The 27130-nt window shown below is 42.6% G+C and overlaps 1 protein-coding gene across 4 annotated transcripts in view; it reads right to left on the reverse strand.

The window, feature by feature from the left end:
- Positions 1–9214: 9214 nt before the first annotated feature.
- LOC139265535 (MORC family CW-type zinc finger protein 4-like) overlaps positions 9215–27130 on the reverse strand; it is a 168313-nt gene continuing 150397 nt past the window's right edge. For all 4 annotated transcript variants that reach the window (XM_070882576.1, XM_070882575.1, XM_070882577.1 and 1 more), the window contains 2 exons: positions 19872–20155; positions 9215–18084 (listed from right to left, as the gene is read on the reverse strand). In XM_070882576.1, coding sequence (XP_070738677.1) covers positions 17937–18084; positions 19872–20155 — 432 coding nt within the window. In that variant the 3' untranslated portion in view covers positions 9215–17936. The remainder of the gene's footprint in view (positions 18085–19871; positions 20156–27130) is intronic.

Genomic DNA, 27130 nt, shown 5'->3' on the forward strand with positions numbered 1-27130 from the left:
TCATGGCCTTGCCCCTCCCTATCTCTGTAATCTCCTCCAACCCCCAGATATATATGCGCTCTTCTAATTCTGCCCTCTTGAGCATCACTGATTATAATTGCTCAACCATTGGTGGCCGTGGTTTCTGTTGCCTAGGCCATAAGCTCTGGAGTACCCTGCCTAAGATGCTCCTTAAAACCTACCTCTTTGAGCAAGTTTTTGGTCACCTGGCCTAATTTCTCCTAATGTGACTTGGTGTCAAATTATTTGTCTTATAATACTCCTGTGAAGCGTCTTGTGAAGTTTTACTGCATTAAAGACCGCTATATAAATACAAGTTGTTGTTGTTGTGCTGGTTCACAGATTGTGTTCAGCGTGTGCAAATAAGTTTGAGTGGCATATCAGGGGAAAAACTTTTCATAACGGATTCTCATCATCATCACCATAGGCAGTCCCTCAGAATCGAGGAAGGCTTGCTTCCACTCTTAACATGAGTTCTTCGGTGGCTGTACAGTCCAATACGAGAACCACAGTCTCTGTCACAGGTGGGACAGATAGTCGTTGAGGGAAGGGATGGGTGCGACTGGGTTATGCCAAAAACAGGAACTCTACCCCAATCTGTCCAACTCAATTTTTCACCCTATCACCTTTGAGAACTCCTTTTCACATACAGCTTATAACTCATCCTGAATGGGCACAACTAAAGCTTCAAATCATGCTTCAGTAGGATTTCTTAATTCTTTCAATTTGAACCATAGCAACAGGTAGACAGGGACTTGGTTGAACATCTTGACTGAAGGAAAGCACGGCCAAAAATCCAGCACTCTCCCAGTATGTTTAACACAGAAACCTAGAAACATAGAAAATAGGTGCAGGAGTAGGCCATTCAGCTCCTCGAGCCTGCACCGCCATTCAATGAGTTCATGGCTGAACATGCAACTTCAGTACCCCATTCCTGCTTTCTCGCCATACCCCTTGATCCCCCTAGTAGTAAGGATAACATCTAACTCCTTTTTGAATATATTTAGTGAATTGGCCTCAATAAACTTTCTCTGGTAGAGAATTCCACAGGTTCACCACTCTCTGGGTGAAGAAGTTTCTCCTCATCTCGGTCTTAAATGGCTTACCCCTTATCCTTAGACTGTGACCCCTGGTTCTGGACTTCCCCAACATTGGGAACGTTCTTCCTGCATCTAACCTGTCTAAACCCATGAGAATTTTAAATGTTTCCATGAGATCCCCTCTCATTCTTCTCAACTCCAGTGAATACAAGCCCAGTTGATCCAGTCTTTCTTGATATGTCAGTCCCGCCATCCCGGGAATCAGTCTGGTGAACCTTCGCTGCACTCCCTCAATAGCAAGAATGTCCTTCCTCAAGTTAGGAGACCAAAACTGTACACAATACTCCAGGTGTAGCCTCACCAAGGCCCTGTACAACTGTAGTAACACCTCCGTGCCCCTGCACTCAAATCCCCTCGCTATGAAGGCCAACATGCCATTTACTTTCTTAACCGCCTGCTGTACCTGCATGCCAACCTTCAATGACTGATGTACCATGACACCCAGGTCTCGGTGCACCTCCCTTTTTCCTAATCTGTCACCATTCAGATAATAGTCTGTCTCTCTGTTTTTACCACCAAAGTGGATAACCTCACATTTATCCACATTATACTTCATCTGCCATGCATTTGTCCACTCACCTAACCTATCCAATTCACTCTGCAGCCTCATAGCATCCTCCTCGCAGCTCACACTGCCACCCAACTTAGTGTCATCCGCAAATTTGGAGATACTACATTTAATCCCCTCGTCCAAATCATTAATGTACAATGTAAACAGCTGGGGCCCCTGCACAGAACCTTGCGGTACCCCACTAGTCACTGCCTGCCATTCTGAAAAGTACCCATTTACTCCGACTCTTTGCTTCCTGTCTGACAACCAGTTCTCAATCCATGTCAGCACACTACCCCAATCCCATGTGCTTTAACTTTGCACATTAATCTCTTGTGTGGGACCTTGTCGAAAGCCTTCTGAAAGTCCAAATACACCACATCAACTGGTTCTCCCTCGTCCACTCTACTGGAAACATCCTCAAAAAATTCCAGAAGATTTGCCCTTTCACAAATCCATGCTGATTTGGACCTATCATGTCATCTCTTTCCAAATGCGCTGCTATGACATCCTTGATTATTGATTCCATCATTTTACCCACTACTGAGGTCAGGCTGACCGGTCTATAATTCAATGTTTTCTCTCTCCCTCCTTTTTTAAAAAGTGGGGTTACATTGGCTACCCTCCACTCGATAGGAACTGATCCACAGTCTATGGAATGTTGGAAAATGACTGTCAATGCATCCGCTATTTCCAAGGCCACCTTCTTAAGTACTCTGGGATGCAGTCCAACAGGCCCTGGGGATTTATCGGCCTTCAATCCCATCAATTTCCCCAACACAATTTCCCGACGAATAAGGATTTCCCTCAGTTCCTCCTTCTTACTAGACCCTCTGACCCCTTTTATATACGGCAGGTTGTTTGTGTCCTCCTTAGTGAATACCGAACCAAAGTACTTGTTCAATTGGTCTGCCATTTCTTTGTTCTCCGTTATGACTTCCCCTGATTCTGACTGCAGGGGACCTACGTTTGTCTTTACTAACCTTTTTCTCTTTACATATCTATAGAAACGTTTGCAGTCTGTCTTAATGTTCCCTGCAAGCTTCCTCTCGTACTAATCCCTGCCCTAATCAAACCCTTTGTCCTCCTCTGCTGAGTTCTAAATTTCTCCCAGTCCCCGGGTTCGCTGATATTTCTGGCCAATTTGTATGCCACTTCCTTGGCTTTAATACTATCCCTGATTTCCCTTGATAGCCACGGTTGAGCCACCTTCCCTTTTTTATTTTTATGCCAGACAGGGATGTACAATTGTTGTAGTTCATCCATGCGGTCTCTAAATGTCTGCCATTGCCCATCCACAGTCAACCCCTTAAATATCATTCGCCAATCTATCCTAGCCAATTCATGCCTCATACCTACAAAGTTACCCTTCTTTAAGTTCTGGACCATGGTCTCTGAATTAACCGTTTCATTCTCCATCCTAATGTAGAATTCCAACATATTATGGTTACTCTTCCCCAAGGGGCCTCGCACAAGATTGCTAATTAATCCTCTCACGTTACACAACACCCAGTCTAAGATGGCCTCCCCCCTAGTTGGTTCCTCGACATATTGGTCTAGAAAACCATCCCTTATGCACTCCAGGAAATCCTCCTCCACCGTATTGCTTCCAGTTTGGTTAGCCCAATCTATATGCATATTAAAGTCACCCATGATAACTGCTGCACCTTTATTGCATGCACCCCTAATTTCCTGTTTGACGCCCTCCCCAACATCACTACTACTGTTTGGAGGTCTGTACACAACTCCCACTAGCGTTTTTTGCCCTTTGGTGTTCTGCAGCTCTACCCATCTTTTTAGACCTGTTCTATAACTCTTATTTGCTCCCTTGCCATCATTGTCCTTCCTTACTTTATTCTTTCCTATGCTCTCTTTAGCAGTTTTGTTTATATTAGGCTGCTTACTTTTCTTACAGATTCCTCCTCCCCCCCCCTCTTCTTACTAGCTTAAAATCTTTGCCACCTCCCTATTTACCCTTTCCGCTAGGACACTGGTCCCATCTCGGTTCAGATAGAGCCTGTCTGATCGGTAACTCCTTGTTCCAGAACTACTGCCAGTGTCCATGAAAAGGAAACCCTCTTTCCCACACCAACCCTTTAGCCACTCGTTAATTCATAAGAAATAGGAGCAGGAGTAGGCCATTTGGCCCCTCGAGCCTACTCCGCCATTCAATAAGATCATGGCTGATCTGATCTTGGCCTCAACTTCACTTCTCTGCCTGCTCCCCATTCTCCTGATCTGTCTGCTTCTCATTCTCCTGATCTGTCTGCTTCAATGCGAATTTGCATGTGGCTTGAGCAATAATTCAGAGATTATTACCCCCGTGGTCTTGCTTTTTAATTTAGAGCCTAACTCCTCATACTCTTTCAGCAAGACCTCCTCCCTGCTCCTACCTATGTCGTTTGTTCCAACCTGGACCATGACAACTGGATTTACCCCCTCCCTTTCCAAGGGGAAAGTTATAAAGGATAACATTCCATGAGCCTTTTAGATTTTATTTTGTACCTCACTCCATTTTATTGATCTGTGCACATGAACCTCTAAATCTCTTTGGACCTCCACTGTTCCTAGCTTTTCACCATTTAAATAATACCCAGATCTATGCTTTTTGGTCCAAAGTAGAGGCCCGAGGATGTTTTTTTCTTAATGCACTAAGGAATATGGTGTGCAACGTGGAAATTCTAATTAATTAATAATTCCTACACCGCTATCATCTCTGAAAAATTGAATGTGGTACAATCAGGCAACAATTGATTCAGGGGCATCATTAGGTAAGCATGAGGGCTGAATCATAGCTTTAGACATTCACTTTGTCGGTGGTTATACAATGCGTGATGGATTTTTTTTCCAAAAGATGCCTAAATATGTCCGACTTTTAATTCTCTCATTGATAGATATTATGCAGATAATGACTAGCACCTTTAACATAGAAAAACTTTCAAGATGCTTCACAGATGCATAATCAAAAAACAGCATGCTGAGTCAAAGAAGTCGATATTAGGAGAGGTGACCAAAGTATGGTCTAAGAGGTGGATCTTAAGGAGTATCTTAAAGAAGCAGAGGTAGAAAGATGAATGGGTTTAGGAAGGGAATTACAATGATGGGGCCTAGACTACTGAAGGCACGGATGCCAATGATGGGGCGATGGAAGGGATGTACAAATTAATCAGAGTCAAAAGAATGGAGAGTTGGGGGGCAGCGTTGCAAAGGTTGTAGGGCTTGAGAAAGTTAATGAGATAAGGAGGGCCAAGGTCACAAAGGGATTTAAACATGAGGATCAGATTTTTAAAATATGGACAGCAGAGTTTTGGATGAGCTTGGATTAAGTCCCACTCCAAGGACTTATGCACATAAATCTAGGCTGACATTCCAGTGCAGTGCTGAGGAAGTGCTACACTGACGGAGATGTCGTCTTACGGATGAGACGTTACACCGAGGCCCCATCTGCCCTCTCAGGTGGATGTAAAAGATCCTATGCCATTATTTTGACTAGAGCAAGGGAGTTACCCCGGTGCCCTAGCCAATATTTATCCCTCAATCAACATAAGAAAAAAGCCCAGATTATCTGGTCATTATCACATTGCTGTTTATGGGAGCTTGCTGTGCACAAATTGGCTGCTGCGTTTCCCACATTGTAAGTGACTACACTTCAAAAAGTACATCATTGGCTGTAAAGCACTTGCAGATGCCTGGTGGTCGTGAAAGGCGTTATATAAAGGACTGCCAAAATGGCCAACGTGCTCCACCTTTTGTTTCTGATTGGTCCCCTTGGATGATAAGCCACACCCTGAAGTTTCACAGGAATGTGTAACTGGAACTGCCCATCCCAAGGTCTCACTGACTTTGCAAATTATAACTCGATCCACTTTGACTTCCTGAAACGACAGAGGGCAGAGCTCCCCAGAAGACAGCAAGGGCTAGCCAAAGTGCCTTACCCCAGTCCAAGTACATCCCTCCCCCAGCCGAAGTGCCTTACCGCAGGTCCAAGTGCATCCCTCCCTCAGCCAAAGTGCCTTACCCCGGCGCAAGTGCATCTTCCCCTCCCGCCCTCCCCCCCCGCCACCATAGATGGGGCATTGTGTACGGATTGTTAACAGGTTTATTGGGTATGAGGTGAATAGTGACAGTGTCGTGACTTCTGGATATCATCCACTCCAACGATGTCCCTTGTGGGGGGTTGGAAGAACGTAATCCGTCTTCCCCAAGTTCCCTCTCTCCCCTCCGATGCCTCCCCCCACCCGTGTTTCTCTCTTCCCCCCACCCCCCAGCCTCTCTCTCGCCATCGGGCCCCTCCCCCTGCCGCCAGCGGACCCACGACCACCACCATCAGGCCCAGGCACGGGGGGGGGGGGGAGGGGGGGGGGGTGGAAAGAGAGTGGCGGCCTCAGGTCCTGCTTCTTGGCTCCACGTTCAGGGAATCATTTGGCCGGGAGGGGTGGCGGAGCTTGACAGGGGCGGGGCTTGTCGCCTGTCAGTCAAAATAGGGCTGGACAGACACCTGTCTGTCAAAAAAAAGTGCAGTACAAATAGTTACATCGTTAAATAAATACAAGTCTTTTTTTCTTTAAGTTTATGGAGGGTGGCAGATGGGAGGCCAGCCAGGAGAGTATTGGACTAGTGCAGTCGAGCAGTGACAAAGGCATGGATGTGGATATCGGTGTCACATGGGGTGAGGTTTGAGCACTGGCAGGTGATGTTACAGCAGTGGAAATAGGTGGACTTTGTGATGGAGAGGACACGGGGTTGAATAGGATGCCGTGGCTGGAAGCAGTCTTGTTTAGTCTAAGACTGTGATTGGAGACGGGTTTGTAGTGAGGGCTGAAGTCAATGGCCGCGATTTTGCCTACCGAGGCTTGTTCAGTGCGGCCAGGGTAGGTGGTGGTTTGTGACCCTGCTCCTGGCTCCAGCCCGTTACGTTGATGGGGCTTGTTAAGCTCGCCCTGTGAGGTTCCATGCCAATTAAAAGGAAGTGGGTGTGATGACACGTCATCAGCCAGTTTCCTTAAAGGGACCATGTCCAAACTGATTTTGACAGTTGTTCTGTCAGTGTTCTACAGCAGACACTGACAAGCACTGCACAAGGTGCTGAGGTGCACCCAGTCTTTCCCATGACTCCCTCCATATGCTTATGGAGTAAGTCACAGCACACAGGGAGGTTCTTCAGCAGGACCTGGCTGCTGTGGCACAAACCTTTCAATGATCTCAGTAGATCACGAAATATTACTGCAAAGCCACACTGAATCTCATCCTGCTGTGCCTCTCATCACTCTGCCTTCCCTACCCTATTCCTGCACATCCTTACTCACACCAACTTATCTTGCACCTCCACCCATCCCTCTGTCTCCATCTACATTATCACATCCCCATCTCACTAGCCACCTCTCACACTCAGCCTCATCCTTGTCGAATCATATCAACTAACAACACACAAGGGTAAGGACTTGGGTCTCTTAGCCAACGTTCATGTAAAGTTTCTGTTAATGTGTTGTCAAACATTGAAATCTTTATTTTCAACACTTTGCATTCTTGGACAGATTTGTGTGTACTTTTGCAAGTGGCTTAATGAGTTGCAGTGAATGGTGAGACATAACTGTACCCCCCACAATGATGATGAGTGTGAAAGGAATGGGTTGGACATTGCAGGGATGCTTTATGGAGCTGGTGTAGGGTGGTGCCAAACTGGCACATCATGTGGCAGTCAGGGGGTACAGCATGAAGTGAAGTAAATGTGGCCATGGTGAGGCCATCACTGGCCGCCCGGGCAGCAATGTGGTCGGGTGCTAATGCCGTGTCCTGCGCAGCATCAGATGATTGCGGAGAAGGTTGGTGTTGTTATTGGTGCTGTTGGTGTGCCTGGTGATGTTGGTGTTGGGACTGGCCGTGGTGGGATTCTGAGGACTAAGGTGAGATTTTTTCAAGGGCACCGATGCTGATGGAATAGATGGCAGCTGAAGTTGAGATGACAGAAGCGATCTGAACTTCAGCTGCCATGCTCCAAGGAAGTGGCAGTGGATAGAGAGTTTACTCCAAACACTTTCAAACTGCAAAAAGCTCAAAGGTACCTTCCAAATTCTGAAGGCTCCAGCTTCTAAGATTGGAAAGTGAACAGCTGTGAAATGGTAGCTTTTATACCACATTCGCAGCTGTCACCTATTCTGAAGAATGGAGCATCATTGAAAACCCGACCTACTGAGCTGACGTGATCCCCGAACCTCATCAAAAAAGTTGGAAAAGTGGTAAGTACATGATAAAATGCTGTTTAAGTACCTTTCAACAAGCTGTTCGTGATGTCAATTGCCTCACCCACCGCTTGGTGTCGGGTCTGTAAAGCGCTGACAGACCCGGCACTTGGGAAACTAATGTGGAGGTGGGTTGACAGTGTACGCTGTTGTAAGTGTCCTGCGAGTTCTGGGTTTTCACAGGTGATGCGCGAAAACTCAGAACTTGCGATCCGTCAAAGTCTGCCTTGACAGATCAAACGCATCTGCTGTAAATTCACTTTTGCTGGCGCAGAGTTGGGCTATTTGTCCAACTACTGCCCAACGAATACCACAAAACCCTTATGCCTGGTAAAAGCAGGCATAAGGCCTTCTTTTATCAGCGCAAGGGTTAAAATAAATGTTAAAAATACACATTTTTAAAAATGATTTAAACATTCACTTACATTTAAAATTAGTTAAGGTTATTTTATCCTATTTAAAAATGTTTTAATTTATTTTTCAAAAAGTAAAATTTTTATTTTAAATGCTTCATTAGATAGTATTTTAATTAATTTTGAACCTGTAATTATTTATTTTTATTTCAGTATTGTGAAATGTTATTTATTAGGTGATTTCTATTATGCTCCTGGGGATTCCGCACGTAAATGGAATCCCCATAAGCATAATAGCGATCCCCCTTTGTCATTGGTTGGCCTGGCCCATGTGATCCCAGGGACGCTTCTGAACTGCATGATCCCCTGGGATGCGTATCAGGTAAGTTTTCTTGTGGTTCTGAGGCGTATGCGGACGGCAAGCCTCCGACCGCGATTTCCAGCCTATATCTACTGATGATTTTTAAAGATAATGGTGCATAGCTGGGAGAGATTGCAAAAGTAGTGATCACATTGGGAGTGGTTGGACGTGGGATAGTCCAGTGCTCATCTCCTTGGGTACTGTACTTGTGTTTTTTCCTGTTTGCAGATATCAAAAACTAACAGCTTGGATTGGAATCTACTAATCAGCACTGGTGTTTCCACTGAGTAGCTAATCAGATGAAGGAAAGACAGAACCTCTAGAATTATACATTTTAAACTCAGAAGAAACTTATGTTGGAGCATTGCAGTTGGTCTTTACACTGAAACTCCAAGGAATGGCTCCATCCCAATCCTGGTGGCTCGGAATCACCTTCAAAAGCACAGATTCTGCATTGTATGGTCGCACGCGCAAAATACCCGTCAAAATTTTCCTCCCACTAACAGAAGACGTAATTATTATTGTCTCCAAGTGAAACATTGACTGTTGCTGTCCATATAGACCTTTTCACCCATATAAGCAGATGACAATAATGCTCCTTTTGCCAGGTGGTTTTATTCCTCTTTATTTACATTACATATTTAAACTGAAAAAAAAATGGTTCTGTTTGCCAGAATCAAATTCTGACTGCGAGGTGCATCATTAAATCATGTTGTTGCACATTTGAACAAAAAAATTAGGACATTTGATTCACAGCAGTTTCTAGTGTTCCTGTTGGAAAAAGTATATACTGTGTCACAGGTTTAAAACAAACAGGAGGGCTGCGTGATCTGGTACAAGAAAATGGGGATTTTTACCACGTGAGAGAGTTAAGGGCCCTAGTTTTCGTGTTTAATGTAATATATGGCTTTTCATATTTGTGAATAACAGGTTTTTCAACACTTTTTGCACAAACACAATGCCCATTTACAAGCTGTTGCTCACTGAGCAGAAGGAGCAATCATGGATGTAAAATATTGACCAATTACATGAACACTGCTCCCAAGACTCCTTAATGAATACAAAATAGTTCTGCAACTAAAATGTCATATAGAAACACTCTGCTTTCCAAACAATGCAGAACCCAATAAAACCCTCTGTAAATATCAAAGAATAAATATTAATTTAACAGTAACATTACACAAACATTTTGTTTTATTCAAACTTATGAAAAAAATTGAATACTTGAGAGGAAATGGCTGTGCAAAAATTGCATTTCCATTGCCGAGGAAGACTGGTAGGACCCAAACATGTAGGCTGCCATTTGCCTGGGTCTACTAAACTAGTCTGGTTTTGAGCAGACTGCAAATTTCTGAAGTGTAAACCAGACAGAAAAAGTCTAGTTTTTCAAAAATAGAAGTATAATTTTCATGATGTTCTTTAGGTTTTCATTTAATTTGCATTTTCACCAAGGCAAACATTAGAATTCAAGCCATGATCTTAGCCCCCTCTCTTAATTCCACCTCCTGCAGATTTTAAATCAGGGAAGAGTAGGCATCCCAACATGCATATGGTTTTGTTAGAATGCTGGGTGGTCTTCCTCACCTTTGGATGGAAGCTACAGTTGGTACAGCCCTTCCTCATCAAGTTTCACCATCTATTGGAATCCTACAGTCTTGTGTTTCTGAATTTAAAAAAGAAAATCTACAAGTGATATGGTGCAATATTCAGATTCTTTGCTGCCTCGTGTTTACACCTCATTTGCTCAACTAAGTTGATTTTCAGATCTTAGGTACTGGCATACAGAAAAAAAAAATTTATGCATTGAATAAAGATACCAATCCTTCCTCCTCCATTTTAACAATGAATAGATGAGGAAATAATTTTCACCTGAGTTTGTAAACTGCAATAGAATATCAACTGGTTCCTTTCTATTTTTAATTGCTAATTAGTAATTTGGATACTAACATTTGTTGAAGAGTATAAAACTATTTGTTTGAAATACTTTTTGACTTGAGCACCTTCATAAGGCATGACAAACGCTAATTGTGACAAAATATATATGGTTAAAAATATATCAACATCTTACCTTTTGGTACAGAACATTCTCAGTGTACTGATAACATGAACCATGTAAAGAACGCAAATGCCCCCTTCGTTAGTAATATTATTGACAGCCCATGCTTGAAGCTTGTAACTGCTTATGGAATGAGGTTATCATATAGGGCTGACTGGAGGATGCTGAAAGCAAAAGGAGGAACATAGAAAACCAACATCTCCCTATGTTGATGTTCAGATGCTTACCATTCTATGGCAGAACCTTACACATAACCATCAGCATCAGATTACACAGTCTCAATGCTTTTAATCGACTGTTACTTTGCTGTTTTGAAGTGGTGTCCTTGATTGGCTGCTTTTGCGAGTGAGGTGGTCTTTTGGATTCCATAAGCTGCAGGTCCACAATATTAACTGGGCAGCTGCTGGCTAGTTGTGTAGAATCTGACATTTATTTTCAGGATGTGGGCATCACTGGCAAGTCTGGCATTTATCGCCTATCCTTAGTTGCTCGGACATGGTGGCGGTGGCCCTTCTGAAAACAAATTAATGGCTTGCTCGGAAACTTCAGAGGGCAGTTAAGAGTCAACCACATTAGTGTGGGTCTGGAGCCACATATAGGCCAGAGAGGGCAAGAATGGCACGATTCCTTCCCTAAAATACATTAATGAACCAGTTGAGTTTTTGTGACAATCTGACAACTACATGAGTCCAGATTTCCCAGTGTTTTAAATTGAATTAAAATTCTATGGTGGGATTTGAACATACATTCTCTGGGCCTCTAGGTTATTAGTCCAGTCACATAACTACATTACCTACCCATTCATTGGAGTTTAGTCAACTCTTGGTTGGGCCATGAGGCTGGACTGTCCACTGTGAGAGGAAACAATCAAACCCTCCAACCCCCTCCCTTTACATCCAAACAAGTAGTAGTAGGTCTCTCTAATAGTCATTTATCATTGACTTCAATGCTCAGTAAAAGCTCCGTGGCTCCTAACTTGGTGAGGTGGAGCTGGGGAAACAGCTGAACCATTTGTTATAGGGGGGGAAACAGAGTAAAAGGCCAACCGTTTACAACATTACTGAATGCAGAAATATCTACTAAACGTAATAGGTTCAGATAAAGGCAGAAAATGAAAAAGTAAAAATGAAGATATCCATAACAGAACGCAAAGTTCCTTAGATAACATTTATTCACATCGGTTGAACAGCGGGTTCCTGACTCGACTACACATTTTTTTAAATCTATATATATTTTCTACTTAGATGAAGCTAATAAATAATGTTTTAAAATCTTAGTGACTTAAATTCAGACTGATTCTCTAATATTTTCTGCTGGTGTAACAGTGACTTTCCCCAAACACAGCTACATTTAGTATTGCTGTGTGTTTATCTCAAATATTGAACTCGGGACTTTAAAAAAAAAATATTATCCAAAACATTTGACCCTAGTCTAATTGTTGATGAATAAAGCATTAAAACAATATAATCGGATAAATCATAAATTAATCAGTTTGGAAAAAATAACTAGTTGTGAAAAAATTCTCTTGATGAATAGTTAATAAATAAATATGAAACATCTGCAAGTCATGCCACAAAAAACAGCATCACTTCTTTATACATCTCTCAATCAGCAGAATATATCAATATATTATCTACCAATGTATATCCTCTCTCAATTGTCCCTTTTTGTGATTTTCAAAATGAGGCATGTTAGTGCTAGGAAACTAACACCTTCCATTTCAGACATCCATTGTTCTACCAAGCGCTCACAGATTAGTACAGCACAGTTAGCTGCACTGTAAAGCTCCCTCTACTCTCCCCAATCTCAGAAAGTCACTCCCTACTGTGATTTATGTTCTATTTACCACACCAGCAATCTTATGCTTTTTCTAAATAAGTTCAAATCAACTTTTCTGTTTTAACTGGCAACATGAAATTGTGCCACTGAGAAAAGCTGCCAGTGACAAGAGTCCTAGGCTGGCAAAAATCAGCAATTTGCTGGTGCAACTGATAACTGCCAACCCTAATTCCACAATTTCAGTACCTGTATATTGAAGTTTGAAAGGTGTGGGTCTATTAACGAGGAGTACCGGAGATGATGATATAGGTTCTTAGTCCAGTGATGTTCTTTGCCCCAGACCCCAAAGTAAACATAAAACTGGTTTGCTAGCTGAACAAGATCTCCTCATTGGTTTGGTAAATGTGCTCATTTTGGTCAGTAACTATTGCTGCCTGTCTTGCCACTCCCCCAGAAGATTGCCCATCAATGATGAACATGAAGATCTTGCAGCCTGAGCACATTAGCTGCCACTACCATTCTCTAATTGATTTATAGCTCATCAGGCAACTGACCTTGTTGAGAAATTGAATTCAGAAGAAGATACATGGGAAATTTAGCTTGGGAGGAGAATATAGAGGTCGGCCTTATTGCCTGATTTTGTCCCCTTTTTCCACCAGGGGTGGGATAGTGGAGGTGAATCGAGCTCGACATCTTTACAGCCTGAAACATTAGAATGCTCCTCTTTATGGTTATTAATTTGACTGAGTCTAACTAGTTTACCTGTGAGCAAGTTTTGGGAGTGTGCTGACTGGGGAAATAGGAGAATACTGAGATCGTTGCTCATTTCTTTTGTTGACAGTGCTGCTAAGCTATGACTGGAGCTTTCAATAAGGAGGACTGGAAAGTTTCCAAAAGGTAGGGGATCCCAGATGGCTTGCAAGCCTTTTCCTTGGAAAATATTCTTTATGGTCCAGCAGTTGGGAAAATTATTCCTTTCACCAGTTTCTAATGAAGACAGACCAACAGCAACTCGTACTGCCCTTTGATGCTTTTATATGGCACTTTCATTCCTTTTGTTCAGAAGGTAATACTATAACTCCAGTTAACACTTTTATTAAGGTTTGTATAAGTTGATTAATATAGGGTGTACCAAACTGAGGTTTTATTGATGGATGTAAAGCTAATGTGCAATGGCGATGAGACAATGGTTGATTCTGAAACAAGATGCCTTGAGAACAGTTTGACAGAAATTATATTAAAAGAAATACTGTAAGCCTCCAAATACCAGTTCAACAGTTTTCATTTCTTATCTGGCACAAAACAAATAGGATACCTTTCCAAGGTAAAACTAGTTAAACAAAATATATTTTTAAATGTTTTAATGAAAAACCTGTAGTATTTTCTCCCAGTTGTTATCCTACATGTAAGAAAAAATTCTATTGGAAAAAGTTAGAAGAAAAAATTATTTTAGGTATGGCTTAAGACCACACGAGCATCAGTATATAAGTTATCTTATAACCTAAATCACTAAACTTTACTAGCTGTTCCATGCTCATTACTGGCATGGCAACACAAAGGATATACAAGTTTTAAATCCTGCTTAATTAATGTTTCAACACATTACAATTAAATAACTTTCCATATCCTGATTTTGGACAATATGGTCCATAAACCAGATTTAAAAATAACAAAATAAAATTTCTGGGAAATGTGTAAGGAACACTTGTTGAGAATTTGCAGACTCCAAGAAATTGTTTTTCGGCAGTGTGGTGTTGGTCTTTCAGTGAAGTATTAAATTTGTACAACATTGAAATCCACAGGAATCAGGATCAATCTGCACTGAATGGAATCGGCTTGGATTTTTAGTTTTTATAATTTTCTTCTCATTAAGCTGAGAAATGTTAGGACTGGGAGCTGGGACACTTTATTCAAGCAATCCCAAGTCATATATGGAATGGCTTGATGTAGAGTTAAGCCTCCTTCTCCTGTGCCTAACAATGTGCCTCAACTTCAGAAGTTCACCCAGCAGCAATTTTTAAAATGTGTTCACAGGATGTGGGCTAAACGGATACAATTACTGCCCTGGAACGTTGGTGGTAGAAATACTGTAAACCTCCAAATACCAGTTCTACAGTTTTCATTTTTTATCTGGCACAAAAATAATAGGATACCTTTCCATATAAAACTAATTAAAATTATTTTTCTTAGGCCATAGTTCCTACAACAGAGTGCCTACCTAGGCATTAAGAGTCAAGCATGTAGTGTGGGACTGGAGTCATGTGTTGGTCAGAATGAATAGGGGTGGCAAGCTCCTTTCCCTGAAGGATGGTGGCACACCAGTTGAGGTTTTAAGACAAAATAGCAGCTTTTATTGGTCATTTCTTTTTACTGAATTCAATTTCACAACTTGCTATGGTGGGATTTGAACTCACAACCTATGGGGCGCTTGTCTAGTACCATAACTATTACACTACTATCCCCCGCCATAGGACTCTTGCTTCTGAGTTGGAAAGTTGTGCAATGAAGGTTCACTCCAGGTGTTTGGCACATAATCCAGACTGATACTTCAGTGCAGAACTGAAGTAGTGCTGCATTGTCAGCAGTGCTGTCTTTTTGATCAGATATTAAACCAACACCATCTAGCTGTTTAGTGGAACATAAAAGATCCCACAACTCTATTCAGGGAAGAGCACTCAGTACTCCCCGTGTCCTGGTTAACATTTGTCCTGCAATCAAAACAACCAAACACAGATGAACTGACCATTATCTCATTTACTGTAGAACTTTACTGTACACAAACTGGCTGCTCAATTTCCCTACCTAATAACTGTGCATCAAAAAATGATTAAATTGGTTGTAAAGCACTTTCGGATGTATGGAGAAGTTGTTCAGGTGCAAGCTAGTTCTTTCTTGCTCTGAATAAGATGCCACTTTTAATGCAGTTTTGTGCAATGGGCCCAACTGAATTGAGACTGCCCAAAATCACAGTGGGTTTGTGTCGACATCTGCCCCACTTCTGTTTGCCAGGTGGGATTGAATTATCAGACCAGGTTATTTTCTCACTATATAGAAAACCCAGGAATTTTACATTAAATATTTGACAGGCTCCTATTGCCACACGCCCACCCCATCCCTACTCAGCATAATCTAAAGATGGAAGGTTTAAAAAAAAAGATCATTTTTGCACTACTCAAGGCGAGAGATAATGTCGGGATATTACTGCAAAAGATCTGTTTTCATGTCCAGTGTCATCATCAAGAACGTACCAGATTAAGTTGTGCATGAGTTAATGCGAAGTAAAGCTCCCTTTGCACTGCCCCATATTGAGGTCTGGTATAGCACATTTGATGCCGAGTAAATCGTCCTCAACTAGAAATCAATAGAGCATATAGGATTAATAACTACTGCATCAGTGAGACATTTTTATTTCCCACAACAGCCATCCTGCCCAGATCTTCGGGTATGATTGCCATTTTGGTGCCAAATTATGAGATAGTTTGCACTGTCTTGTACTCACTTTGAAATGTGCCCAAACTCATTTAAATTTGGACTTTTATGGCAGTCAGAGAGGAATGCAGATCATAAATGTTAAGGGGCACTGTATGTTTTGTAAATTTGCACTCCTCTTAATGTGGAATAATTTAATAATTAAAGCCATTTATTAAAAAGCAACTGTAGTGCGTGTTTCTCAAAAATAATGCTAATTTGTGATTCACTTTTGAGGGCGAGTTCTTTGCAGTAGGTTGCAACAATTTCAAGTAAAGAGCTAGGAAATCAGTTGTAAATAAGTGATGCAGCTAGAGGTATAGTAGTAAAAGCAACATTACTTAGGTCTTAAATAAAGCAAATAAAAAGCAAAGATCCAAACATTAAAGAACCGATCAAAGGAGCCTAACTCTAACTATCTGGGCCTCTGTGGGGTGAGTGTCACTCAAGTGCCCTTGCAGTGACCAGCAACCAATCCTGAGTATGTTCATTATCCCAGTCCTGCAGTTTGGAGCAGAGTCTACGATAGGTTTTGTGGATGGGCCGGAGTTTTACTCTGCTTCCACTGATAGAAGGGAACTTCCGGAATTTCGGGCCCAATGTCTCACACGATAATGTTTCATAAAAAGCACAGAGTATCCCAGTAAGTTCACTGGGATTACCTTCATGTTTTGTAGACCAACAATTCACTTCTTTTGTACCCTAACAAATATGAACATCCTACACTTAAACAACTACAAAACATCTAACCACCCTCCTAAGAGTCAAGTTACACTTAATGTTGGCAGTTCAGATGACACTATGGGGTTAAATTTCTTTGGGGGTTTACGCAGCTCTTTTGCTAAAGGTACAGTGGATGATCTCGAAAATGTCCACGGAAGTTCACCTCCTATGCTCACTGTTGGCTCAAATCTGTACTCTGTAATCTTATGGAAAGGGAGCTATAATCCAGGAATCTGACTGAGTATTTCAAATATCCGAATAACATCACAGGCCTATTTTTCCCACACTATAAGGTTAACGTTTGCAGTAATTAACATATCGTAAATACAATCAGGTAGCTCAAACCCCATATTTTTCATTGACAGGTTCAAGTCTCAGCCAAATGGAGCATAATGACCCGTTTATCACAATTGTGCTGAATTTCATCTGTTGTTAAGTCTTGGCAACAATCTTAAAAGTATGCTATTTCTCTTGTAATAACACTTTGGAGACTCAGGCACATGTTTACATACATTTGTCAGCTTTGAGTAGCCATTCTTTACTCAATCTCAGCAGCACCAATCTATCAATTGGTTTGCAGGCTCATTCACCTGATCAGCTGGCTACAAAAAGTTTTAAAAAGTGATTTTCATTGATATTTTTCTCTCTCATTACAGGTTGATTAAGACAGCAAGGTCAGGAAAGCTCTAAAATTAGAATTTCTTGATCTCTCATTTTGTTATTTTCAATAGTTTTAGAAAATAGCTGTCATTGTGACTATGGGATAGACATCTCATTTGCATGTTATTGTGTCTCATAGCATATTAGAAAAGTTTCAGAAATGCACTGGTTTGGAACCGTAAAAGTGGCAGGCATCAGACATCTGCTTCTGCAAGTACATTACATATGGTTAGTTTAAGGCAGTGCTGTATCCTTGTTTTCATTCTTTCAAAAGCGATAAGCTTATGTCTTCAGAAATATTTTCAATCATGTTAATGCCAGGGGACACAACGTTTTGTGCTGGAGTATTCACTAACAAAAAAAGGCAAAAAAATAAACATAGAGCAGCAGTTTGTGTCATTTACCGACAGCTCTGATAAATTCATTACAAGTAGACAGATTTGATCAGATGCATGGTCATCAAACAATAGATTTTGTACTTTCGGTAGTAGCTGGTGTTGTGAAGTGTGCAAATACTTCCTGTACATTACTATCATTTATTTCTTTGTTTCTTGGGATATGCACATTCCAAACACACACACTCAAACACATTCATCAGCAGTTGCTGCTGTCTTTTTCTTAGCATGTTATAAAATGGAAAATTTGGTTTAGAGTTTATTTGCTTCTATAACCTTTTCTAGGATTTCATCGATTGTGTCTGTTTCATAACTGATGTCCGTTAAGTCCAAGTGTGGCAGAACGGAACCCAACAGGTGTCCGACCTTTACTCGCAATGACTTCAGCTTTGCCAGTACACTGTTGAAAAACAACATGGGTTACTTGGGTCTGGGGTCATATCAAACATTTTGCTTGTTTTGAGCTCATCGTCAAGGCGAGATGTTGCTGGGGAATGAAATACTTTCCATCTTGGGCACCCAATGTTAGCATCAAGTACTTTCAGTTAAATGCTGAATAAAACTCCTGGGGGCCGAAACTGCCCACCGCCGGAAACGAGGTGCATCTACCAGTTTCAATTGTTCTGGCCGCCCCATGCATTGGGGCAGCTTAACCGTCGAAATTCAGCACTTCGGGAATTTGTTTTAAGCGGGGCGGAAGTGGCTTCATCATGGGGGCGGGGTGGAGTAGCCGAAGCTGTCAGTCATCAGCGCCGCGCTGGAGAGAAGAAAGAGAGGTAGAGAAGTTTAGGGAGGGAATTCCAGAGCTTAGGGCCTCGGCAGCTGACGGTACGTCCACCAACGGCGGAGCAATTAAAAATGGGGACGCGCAAGAGGCCAGAATTGGAGGAGCGCAGATTTCTCGGAGGGTTGCAGGGCTGTAGGAGGTTACAGAGATAGAGAGGGAATTGAAAACAAGGATGAGAATTTGAAAATTGAGGCGTTGCCAGACTGTGAGCCAGTGTAGGTCAGCGAACGCAGGAGTGATGGGTGAATGGCATTTGGTGTGAGTTAGGATATGTACAGAAGAGTTTTGGACGAGCTCAAGAGGGTCCAAGGTGAGAGGCCGGCCATAACTAGGGGGTGGTAAGAGTGTCATGCTGCCTCCTGGCCATTGATGATAAGCATTCCAACAGACTATGAGGGGAGGTCGCTGTAGGTGACAGACATGCTTTTTACAGTGCATTCTTAGAATACATAACTTAGAAAGTGTGTCAAACTCTTACCATGCCTGACCTGGCAGGGTCATTAAATTTCTTTCTGCTCGGGAAGGCCACTTGTGGGGTTGTGAAGTTCACAATTCCATTCCTGGCTACTTCCCTCTAGTGCTGCGGATGTGCCTTCATTGGGTCCTTTCAACTCTCCATTCCAAATAGTCTCCCTCGTCTCCCGCTGGAGGAATTCCCCAGTTGTATCAGCAAACCTTGGATTTCAGTGCCCTGCAGCAGACCTTGCAGATATTCCATGCAGCAGATCTGTGTGGTTACTAGCAGAAAGCTTTTTGAGGAAGGCTGCCTCTTTAAGCTTCTGTGCCTAGAGCCAGCAGCAGCACAATATTTCCTGCCCCAAATGGATGAACTCCTAGTTAGAAGTGTTTCCAACAACTGAAGCTTGCCTGAATTATGCAAATCATGCTGATCCCAGATACTATGGTGTGTTCACACCTGTACTATCAGAGGGAAGAAGCCCAGGTCAGCCACACCTCCAATAGAGATTGCACTCCAAATATAAATTGTGGGCTTATATGTCCTCTATCTGTATTCAAATTAGGTCTATTGTCCAACAGGGGAAGTCATCGAATTTTGATACTTAAAGAAGTTTTCTCATTGTAGTCTCACAAGACACATTTGAATTGTACTGCCCTAGTACTAAAAACAGTGATGGTTTAGCTGCCTTTAGAATGCAATCCAAAGAACTTATGACACTGGCCCCTAAGATCGCTACAAGTAAAATTAACTTTTACTTTACTTGGGTGATATCCACTAAATTCCTTTTAACTAGATTCAACTACTTAGTGAAGCCAATATGATTTGAAAAAGGGTCCCAATAGGTGAGAGTTGCACTTTAAGAGATCTCTGATGGGTGAGAGTCAAAGAATTTTGATGGGTAAAATTCTCTCTTTAATCTTTATACATGTGTTTTCATTACCTGTTAGCGTGTGCAACTTCTTGGCTGGTGGAAGGGTCCCATGCTTCTTTATGTACTACATTACATCTCAGGGCCTCTTCCAGTTTCTCCTCCAGCTCTACCTTCTGTCCCTTTAATTTCTCAATCTCTGTCCGCATCAGCTCCAGCTCTGAATATCTGTATGCAGCAGCTGATTTTTTGGTCCAATAAAAATCTTCACTTCTGTTTGTGCTAGCTTTCATATTCTGTTTCATTATCTCATTCTCCGATCTGAATTGGTCTCTTTCTTGCTCTATTTTTCCAAGCTGTAAAAACAGGAGTAATTTATTTCCTATACTTTCTTGAGCCAATTTACATTTACTGTCCTTTCACCATAACATTAATAGCAATACCTCTATAACAATTTAATAACAAATTTGAGGGTTGCATTTTCCCATTCTTCAAATTAAATATCTTACTCATAATGTAAGTAAGGCAGGCAAACGGAAGAAAATCATAAATAATGTCTATCCTTTTAAGATATTTTTGTAATTGCTCCATATGGCTTCTCTCTTCCTGAGCCTCATACAAAATACCTATACTTTAACTTCAGTTTTTGTTATTTAAAAAGGAGACTAAGGGCTAGAAATTGCATTGGCTCACCGCCCGGTCTCTGGGCGGCATTGGCCATTGTGGTCGATAACCAGATCGGTGAGAAATTGCCCAGCTGAGTTACGCCGGCGATCTCGAGGTACCGCTGGGGAGCAGACCGCCGGCGTGCACCGTTCTCAGATCGCCCTGGCGCGATATTTGGCTCAGCCAGCGGTGATCCGTAGGTAAGTATGAAAAAAAACACCCCCGAGAATCAGCGGAGCTGGGCAGCAGGTGAGTAGCTCTGCAAGAAAAAAGTTAGTAATTGGGTTTTTAACTCATTATTTTAAAATGTTGTTGTGGTGATTTACGTTAAAAGGGTCTTGAGAATGTTATGATTTTTTTTATATTCTGTTTTTTGAAAAAATATTTTTAGTGTTTTTCTCCTCCTAGGCCCAACCCGCAGCCTCGGGGTAAATTTTTAATGAATTTTTTATTTATCGACCATTTTCTTTAGGGACCGCCCAATCGACCCTAAATTCCATTTTTTTGCCGAGAATTGGGGTGCAACGCCCATTTTTTCCGCTGGGCGGATTTTTTTCTTTTTTGGGGGGGGGGGGAGTTTTTGCTGGCGATAATCTTGGGAATCTTAGCGGCCTTTTGGGTGGCAATCGGGTTGTTAGGAAATTCTAACCCAACGTGGCATAGGATTGGGAGAAAATTCAAAATGTTTAAAAACAAAATTTTAACCTACTTATTTACAACTTACTAATAACATGTCACAGATCTTCAAAATGCCACTATTTGTAGCAAAATTGTAAGCTCATTTTGCAACAGCAGAGAAAATCTTATCCCATTGGATTTTATCCATTGGTGTCCAATCTTCTGAGTATTCATAGGTCTCTCTTCACTCCAATCTCTTGCGAAATCTAACCGGGTTAGATATGCCTACAGGTCTGAGTGACCTTGCACTTGAGGATGTAAAACTTAAATAGGCAACACTAATCTTTTTCTATCACATGTCTATGAGGATAATCTCTAATTCTTGTCCATTTTTGTCTCAGATGTCCTTTGTATTCTTATAAAAGCATTCATTGTGGTAAGAAAGCTAGATGTTGCAATTTGATGTAAATCACACAATAGTTTGGTACATCTCTGTAGATGCAACAAGTAGTTACATCAGTTGAGTCGCAAGAGCATGTTTGGATAACCATTGTACAAAGGCAGCCTCTGCCATAAGCTCCAGGGCTGTGAGATAGGCTCCAGCAAGATTTCTCTAGCACAGCAAGAAGATTTTCAGTTACATCTGTGTTTTTAGAAAGGTAGGACAACTAAGATAGTTCTGAATATGACATCTGTACTAATGGAAACATTCATAATTGGCCACCTCCCAATTTACCAGAATCTCAACTGCTGAAATGTGACTAGACCGCCTTCTTGAGTGTGTCCTCTTTAGATCGTTATCAAGGTGAGATCAGATGTACAGTCCTTGCCAATGGAAATATTTTTAATAGTGTCAACCAAAAAAGAGGAATTGTTAAAAACGGCCAATGCTCCATAGACTAGAATCATAGGGGGTGAAATTCAGCAGCGCCCCGTTTGGGGGTGGTAACCTAGGCGAGGCGGGACTTCCTGCGCCTGGCACAGAAATCTCACCCCTGCCGCGAAATAGGGGTTACCAGCCCCGAGAGGAAATGGGGGCCGCTTCACTTCCTCTCGGGGCAGGACCGGGGCGGTAGCATAGCACTGGCGCGAGCACAGGGCTCGCACCTTCCATTAAAGGGGGCAGCATGCTCTTAGCTCTGCAGTGGGGCGAGGGGCCACCACAATGCTACCGGGGAGTGGGGTGCTGTGGCCGCAGCCCGCTGGGCTGCATCATCGCAGCACGGACCCCGCAAAATTGCAAACGAAAGGCCGGACCGGTAAGTTGGCAAAAAAAAAGTCGGGACGCGTCTCCTTTACTTTCCGCCCCCTTAAGCGAAGTGCAGCCCGGTTCATGACCCACAAGGCTGATGCGAACACACCCAGGGTGGCCTCACAGGGCGCTACGCAATTTCCACTCCCAATTTCCCAGGGGCGTTGACTAGAGGTGCAAGCAATGCGAATTTCTCCCCCCGAGAATCATAGAATGGTTACTGCCCGGAAGAAGGCCATTCGGCCCTTCGAACTCGTGCCAACTATCAGCTAGTCCCACTCACCCGCCCTTTCCCCGTAGCCCTGCAATTTTTTTTCCCTTCGGATACTTATCCTATTCCCTTTTGAAAGATAAGATTGAGTCTGCCTCCACCACCATTTCAGGCAGTGCATTCCAGATCTTAACCACTTGCTGCGTAAAATGTTTTTTCTTACGTTGCCTTTGGTTCTGTTGCCAATCACCTTAAATCATATCCTCTGGTTCTCGACCCTTCTGCCAATGGGAACAGTTTCTCTCGATCTTCTCTGTCCAGACCCCTCCTGATTTTGAACACCTCGATCAAATCTCCTCTCAATCTTCTCTGTTCCAAGGGGAACAATCCCAGCTTCTTCAGTCTATCAAACTAACTGAAGTCCCTCATTCCTGGAATCATTCTCGTAAATCTTTTCTGCACCCTCTCTAAGGTCTTCACATCCCAAGATTAGAATTAGGAACAGGAGTAGGCCATCTAGCCCCTCGAGCCTGCTCCACCATTCAACAAGATCATGGCTGATCTGGCCGTGGACTCAGCTCCGCTTACCCGCCCGCTCCCCGTAACCCTTAATTCCCTTATTGGTTAAAAATCTATTTATCTGTGACTTGAATACATTCAATGAGTTAGCCTCAACTGCTTCCTTGGGCAGAGAATTCCACAGATTCACATCCCTCTGGGAGAAGAAATTCCTTCTCAACTCGGTTTTAAATTGGCTCCCCCGTATTTTGAGGCTGTGCCCCCTAGTTCTAGTCTCTCCGACCAGTAGAAACAACCTCTCTGCCTCGATCTTGTCTATCCCTTTCATTATTTTAAATGTTTCTATAAGATCACCCCTCATCCTTCTGAACTCCAACGAGTAAAGACCCAGTCTGCTCAATCTATCATAGAAACATATTCCTGCTTTCTCGCCATACCCCTTGATCCTCCTAGTAGTAAGGACTTCATCTAACTTCTTTTTGAATATATTTAGTGAATTGGCCTCAACAACTTTCTGTGGTAGAGAATTCCACAGGTTCACCACTCTCTGGGTGAAGAAGTTTCTCCTCATCTCGGTCCTAAATGGCTTACCCCTTATCCTTAGACTGTGACCCCTGGTTCTGGACTTCCCCAACATTGGGAACATTCTTCCTGTATCTAACCTGTCTGAACCCATCAGAATTTTAAACGTTTCTATGAGGTCCCCTCTCATTCTTCTGAACTCCAGTGAATACAAGCCCAGTTGATCCAGTCTTTCTTGATAGGTCAGTTCCGCCATCCCGGGAATCAGTCTGGTGAACCTTCGCTGCACTCCCTCAATAGCAAGAATGTCCTTCCTCAAGTTAGGAGACCAAAACTGTACACAATACTCCAGGTGTGGCCTCACCAAGGCCCTGTACAACTGTAGCAAAACCTCCCTGCCCCTGTACTCAAATCCCCTCGCTATGAAGGCCAACATGCCATTTGCTTTCTTAACCGCCTGCTGTACCTGCATGCCAACCTTCAATGACTGATGTACCATGACACCCAGGTTTCGTTGCACCTCCCCTTTTCCTAATCTGTCACCATTCAGATAATAGTCTGTCTCTCTGTTTTTACCACCAAAGTGGATAACCTCACATTTATCCACATTATACTTCATCTGCCATGCATTTGCCCACTCACCTAACCTATCCAAGTCACTCTGTAGCCTCATAGCATCCTCCTCGCAGCTCACACTGCCACCCAACTTAGTGTCATCTGCAAATTTGGAGATACTACATTTAATCCCCTCGTCCAAATCATTAATGTACAGTGTAAACAGCTGAGGCCCCAGCACAGAACCTTACAGTACCCCACTAGTCACTGCCTGCCATTCTGAAAAGTACCCATTTACTCCTACTCTTTGCTTCCTGTCTGACAACCAGTTCTCAATCCATGTCAGCAGACTACCCCCAATCCCATGTGCTTTAACTTTGCACATTAATCTCTTGTGTGGGACCTTGTCGAAAGCCTTCTGAAAGTCCAAATATACCACATCAACTGGTTCTCTCTTGTCCACTCTACTGGAAACATCCTCAAAAAATTCCAGAAGATTTGTCAAGCATGATTTCTCTTTCACAAATCCATGCTGACTTGGACCTATCATGTCACCTCTTTCCAAATGCGCTGCGATGACATCCTTAATAATTGATTCCATCATTTTACCCACTACTGAGGTCAGGCTGACCGGTCTATAATTCCCTGTTTTCTCTCTCCCTCCTTTTTTGAAAAGTGGGGTTACATTGGCTACCCTCCACTCAATAGGAACTGATCCAGAGTCAATGGAATGTTGGAAAATGACTGTCAATGCATCCGCTATTTCCAAGGCCACCTTCTTAAGTACTTTGGGATGCAGTCCATCAGGCCATGGGGATTTATCGGCCTTCAATCCCATCAATTTCCCCAACACAATTTCCCGACTAATAAGGATTTCTCTCAGTTCCTCCTCCTTACTAGACCCTCTGACCCCTTTTATATCCAGAAGGTTGTTTGTGTCCTCCTTAGTGAATACCGAACCAAAGTACTTGTTCAATTGGTCTGCCATTTCTTTGTTCCCCATTATGACTTCCCCTGATTCTGACTGCAGGGGACCTACGTTTGTCTTTACTAACCTTTTTCTCTTTACATATCTATAGAAACTTTTGCAATCCGTCTTAATGTTCCCTGCAAGCTTCTTCTCGTACTCCATTTTCCCTGCCCTAATCAAACCCTTTGTCCTCCTCTGCTGAGTTCTAAATTTCTCCCAGTCCCTGGGTTCGCTGCTATTTCTGGCCAATTTGTATGCCACTTCCTTGGCTTTAATACTATCCCTGATTTCCCTTGATAGCCACGGTTGAGCCACCTTCCCTTTTTTATTTTTACGCCAAACAGGAATGTACAATTGTTATAGTTCATCCATGCAGTCTCTAAATGTCTGTCATTGCCCATTCACAGTCAACCCCTTAAGTATCATTTGTCAATCCACGCCTCATACCTACAAAGTTACCGTTCTTTAAGTTCTGGACCATGGTCTCTGAATTAACTGTTTCATTCTCCATCCTGATGCAGAATTCCACCATATTATGGTCACTCTTCCCCAAGGGGCCTCGCACAACGAGATTGCTAATTAATCCTCTCTCATTACACAACACCCAGTCTAAGATGGCCTCCCCCCTAGTTGGTTCCTCGACATATTGGTCTGGAAAACCATCCTCCACCGTTTTGTTTCCAGTTTGGTTAGCCCAATTTATTTGCATATTAAAGTCACCCATTATAACTGCTGCACCTTTATTGCATGCACCCCTAATTTCCTGTTTGATGCCCTCCCCAACATCACTACTACTGTTTGGAGGTCTGTACACAACTCCCACTAACGTTTTTTGCCCTTTGGAGTTCTGCAGCTCTACCCATATAGATCATCATAAGATAACCCCCTCATCTCCGGAATCAGCCTAGTGAATCGTCTCTGTAACTCCTCCAAAGCTAGTATATCCTTCCTTAAGTAAGGTGATCAAAACTGCACGCAGTACTCCAGGTGCGGCCTCACTAATACCCTGTACAGTTGCAGCAGGACCTCCCTGCTTTTGTACTCCATCCCTCTCGCAATGAAGGCCAACATTCCATTCGCCTTCCTGATTACCTGCTGCACCTGCAAACTAACTTTTTGGTTACTATCCTTCCTAAAGTACGGTGCCCAGAATTGGACACAGTACTCCAGTTGGGGCCGAGCCAGTTTTTTATACTGGTTGATCATAATTTACACACTCTATACCTCTATTTATGAAGCCAGGGTCCCATAAGCCGTTTTATCTGCTTTCTCAACCTGCCCTGGCACCTTCAACGATTTGTGCACACACACCTCGAGGTCTCTCTGTTAGAGCACTCCCTTCAGGATTGTACCATTTAGTTAGTGTCCTCTCCATATTCTTTCTATCAAAATGTATCACTTCACACTTTTCTGCATTAAAATTCATCTGCCACGTGTCCTCTCATTCCACCAGCCTGTCTATGTCTTCCTGAAGTCTATCCATCTCCTCCTCTTCCTCCTCACTGTTCACTATACTTCCAAGTTTTACATCAAATTTTGAAATTGTGCCCTGTACACCCATGTCCAAGTCATCAATACCTTTGAACAAAAGCAGTGGTCCGAGAACCGACCCCTGGGGAACACCTTCCTCCAGTGCGAAAACAACCATTCACCACTATTCTGTTTATATCAAATAGCTAATTCTGTATCCCTTTTATTCCATGGGCTTCAACTTTGCTCACAAGCCTGTTATGCAGCACTTTGTCGAAGGCCTTTTGGAAATCCATGTACACCATATCAACTGCATTACCCTCATCAACCCTCTCTGTTACCTCATCAAAAAACTTGATCAAGTTGGTTAAACACGATTTGCCTTTAACAAATCCGTGCTGGCTTTCCTTAATTAATCCAGCCCTATCCAAGTGACTGTTAATTTTGTTCCTGATTACTGTTTCTAAAAGCTTTCTCACTACCGAGGTTAAACTGACCGGCCTGTAGTTGTTGAGTCTAACTTTACACCCTTTTTTGATCCATGGCGT

The sequence above is a fragment of the Pristiophorus japonicus genome, chromosome 6 (genome assembly GCF_044704955.1).
Source record: "Pristiophorus japonicus isolate sPriJap1 chromosome 6, sPriJap1.hap1, whole genome shotgun sequence".
NCBI classification, from domain to species: Eukaryota; Metazoa; Chordata; class Chondrichthyes; family Pristiophoridae; genus Pristiophorus; species Pristiophorus japonicus.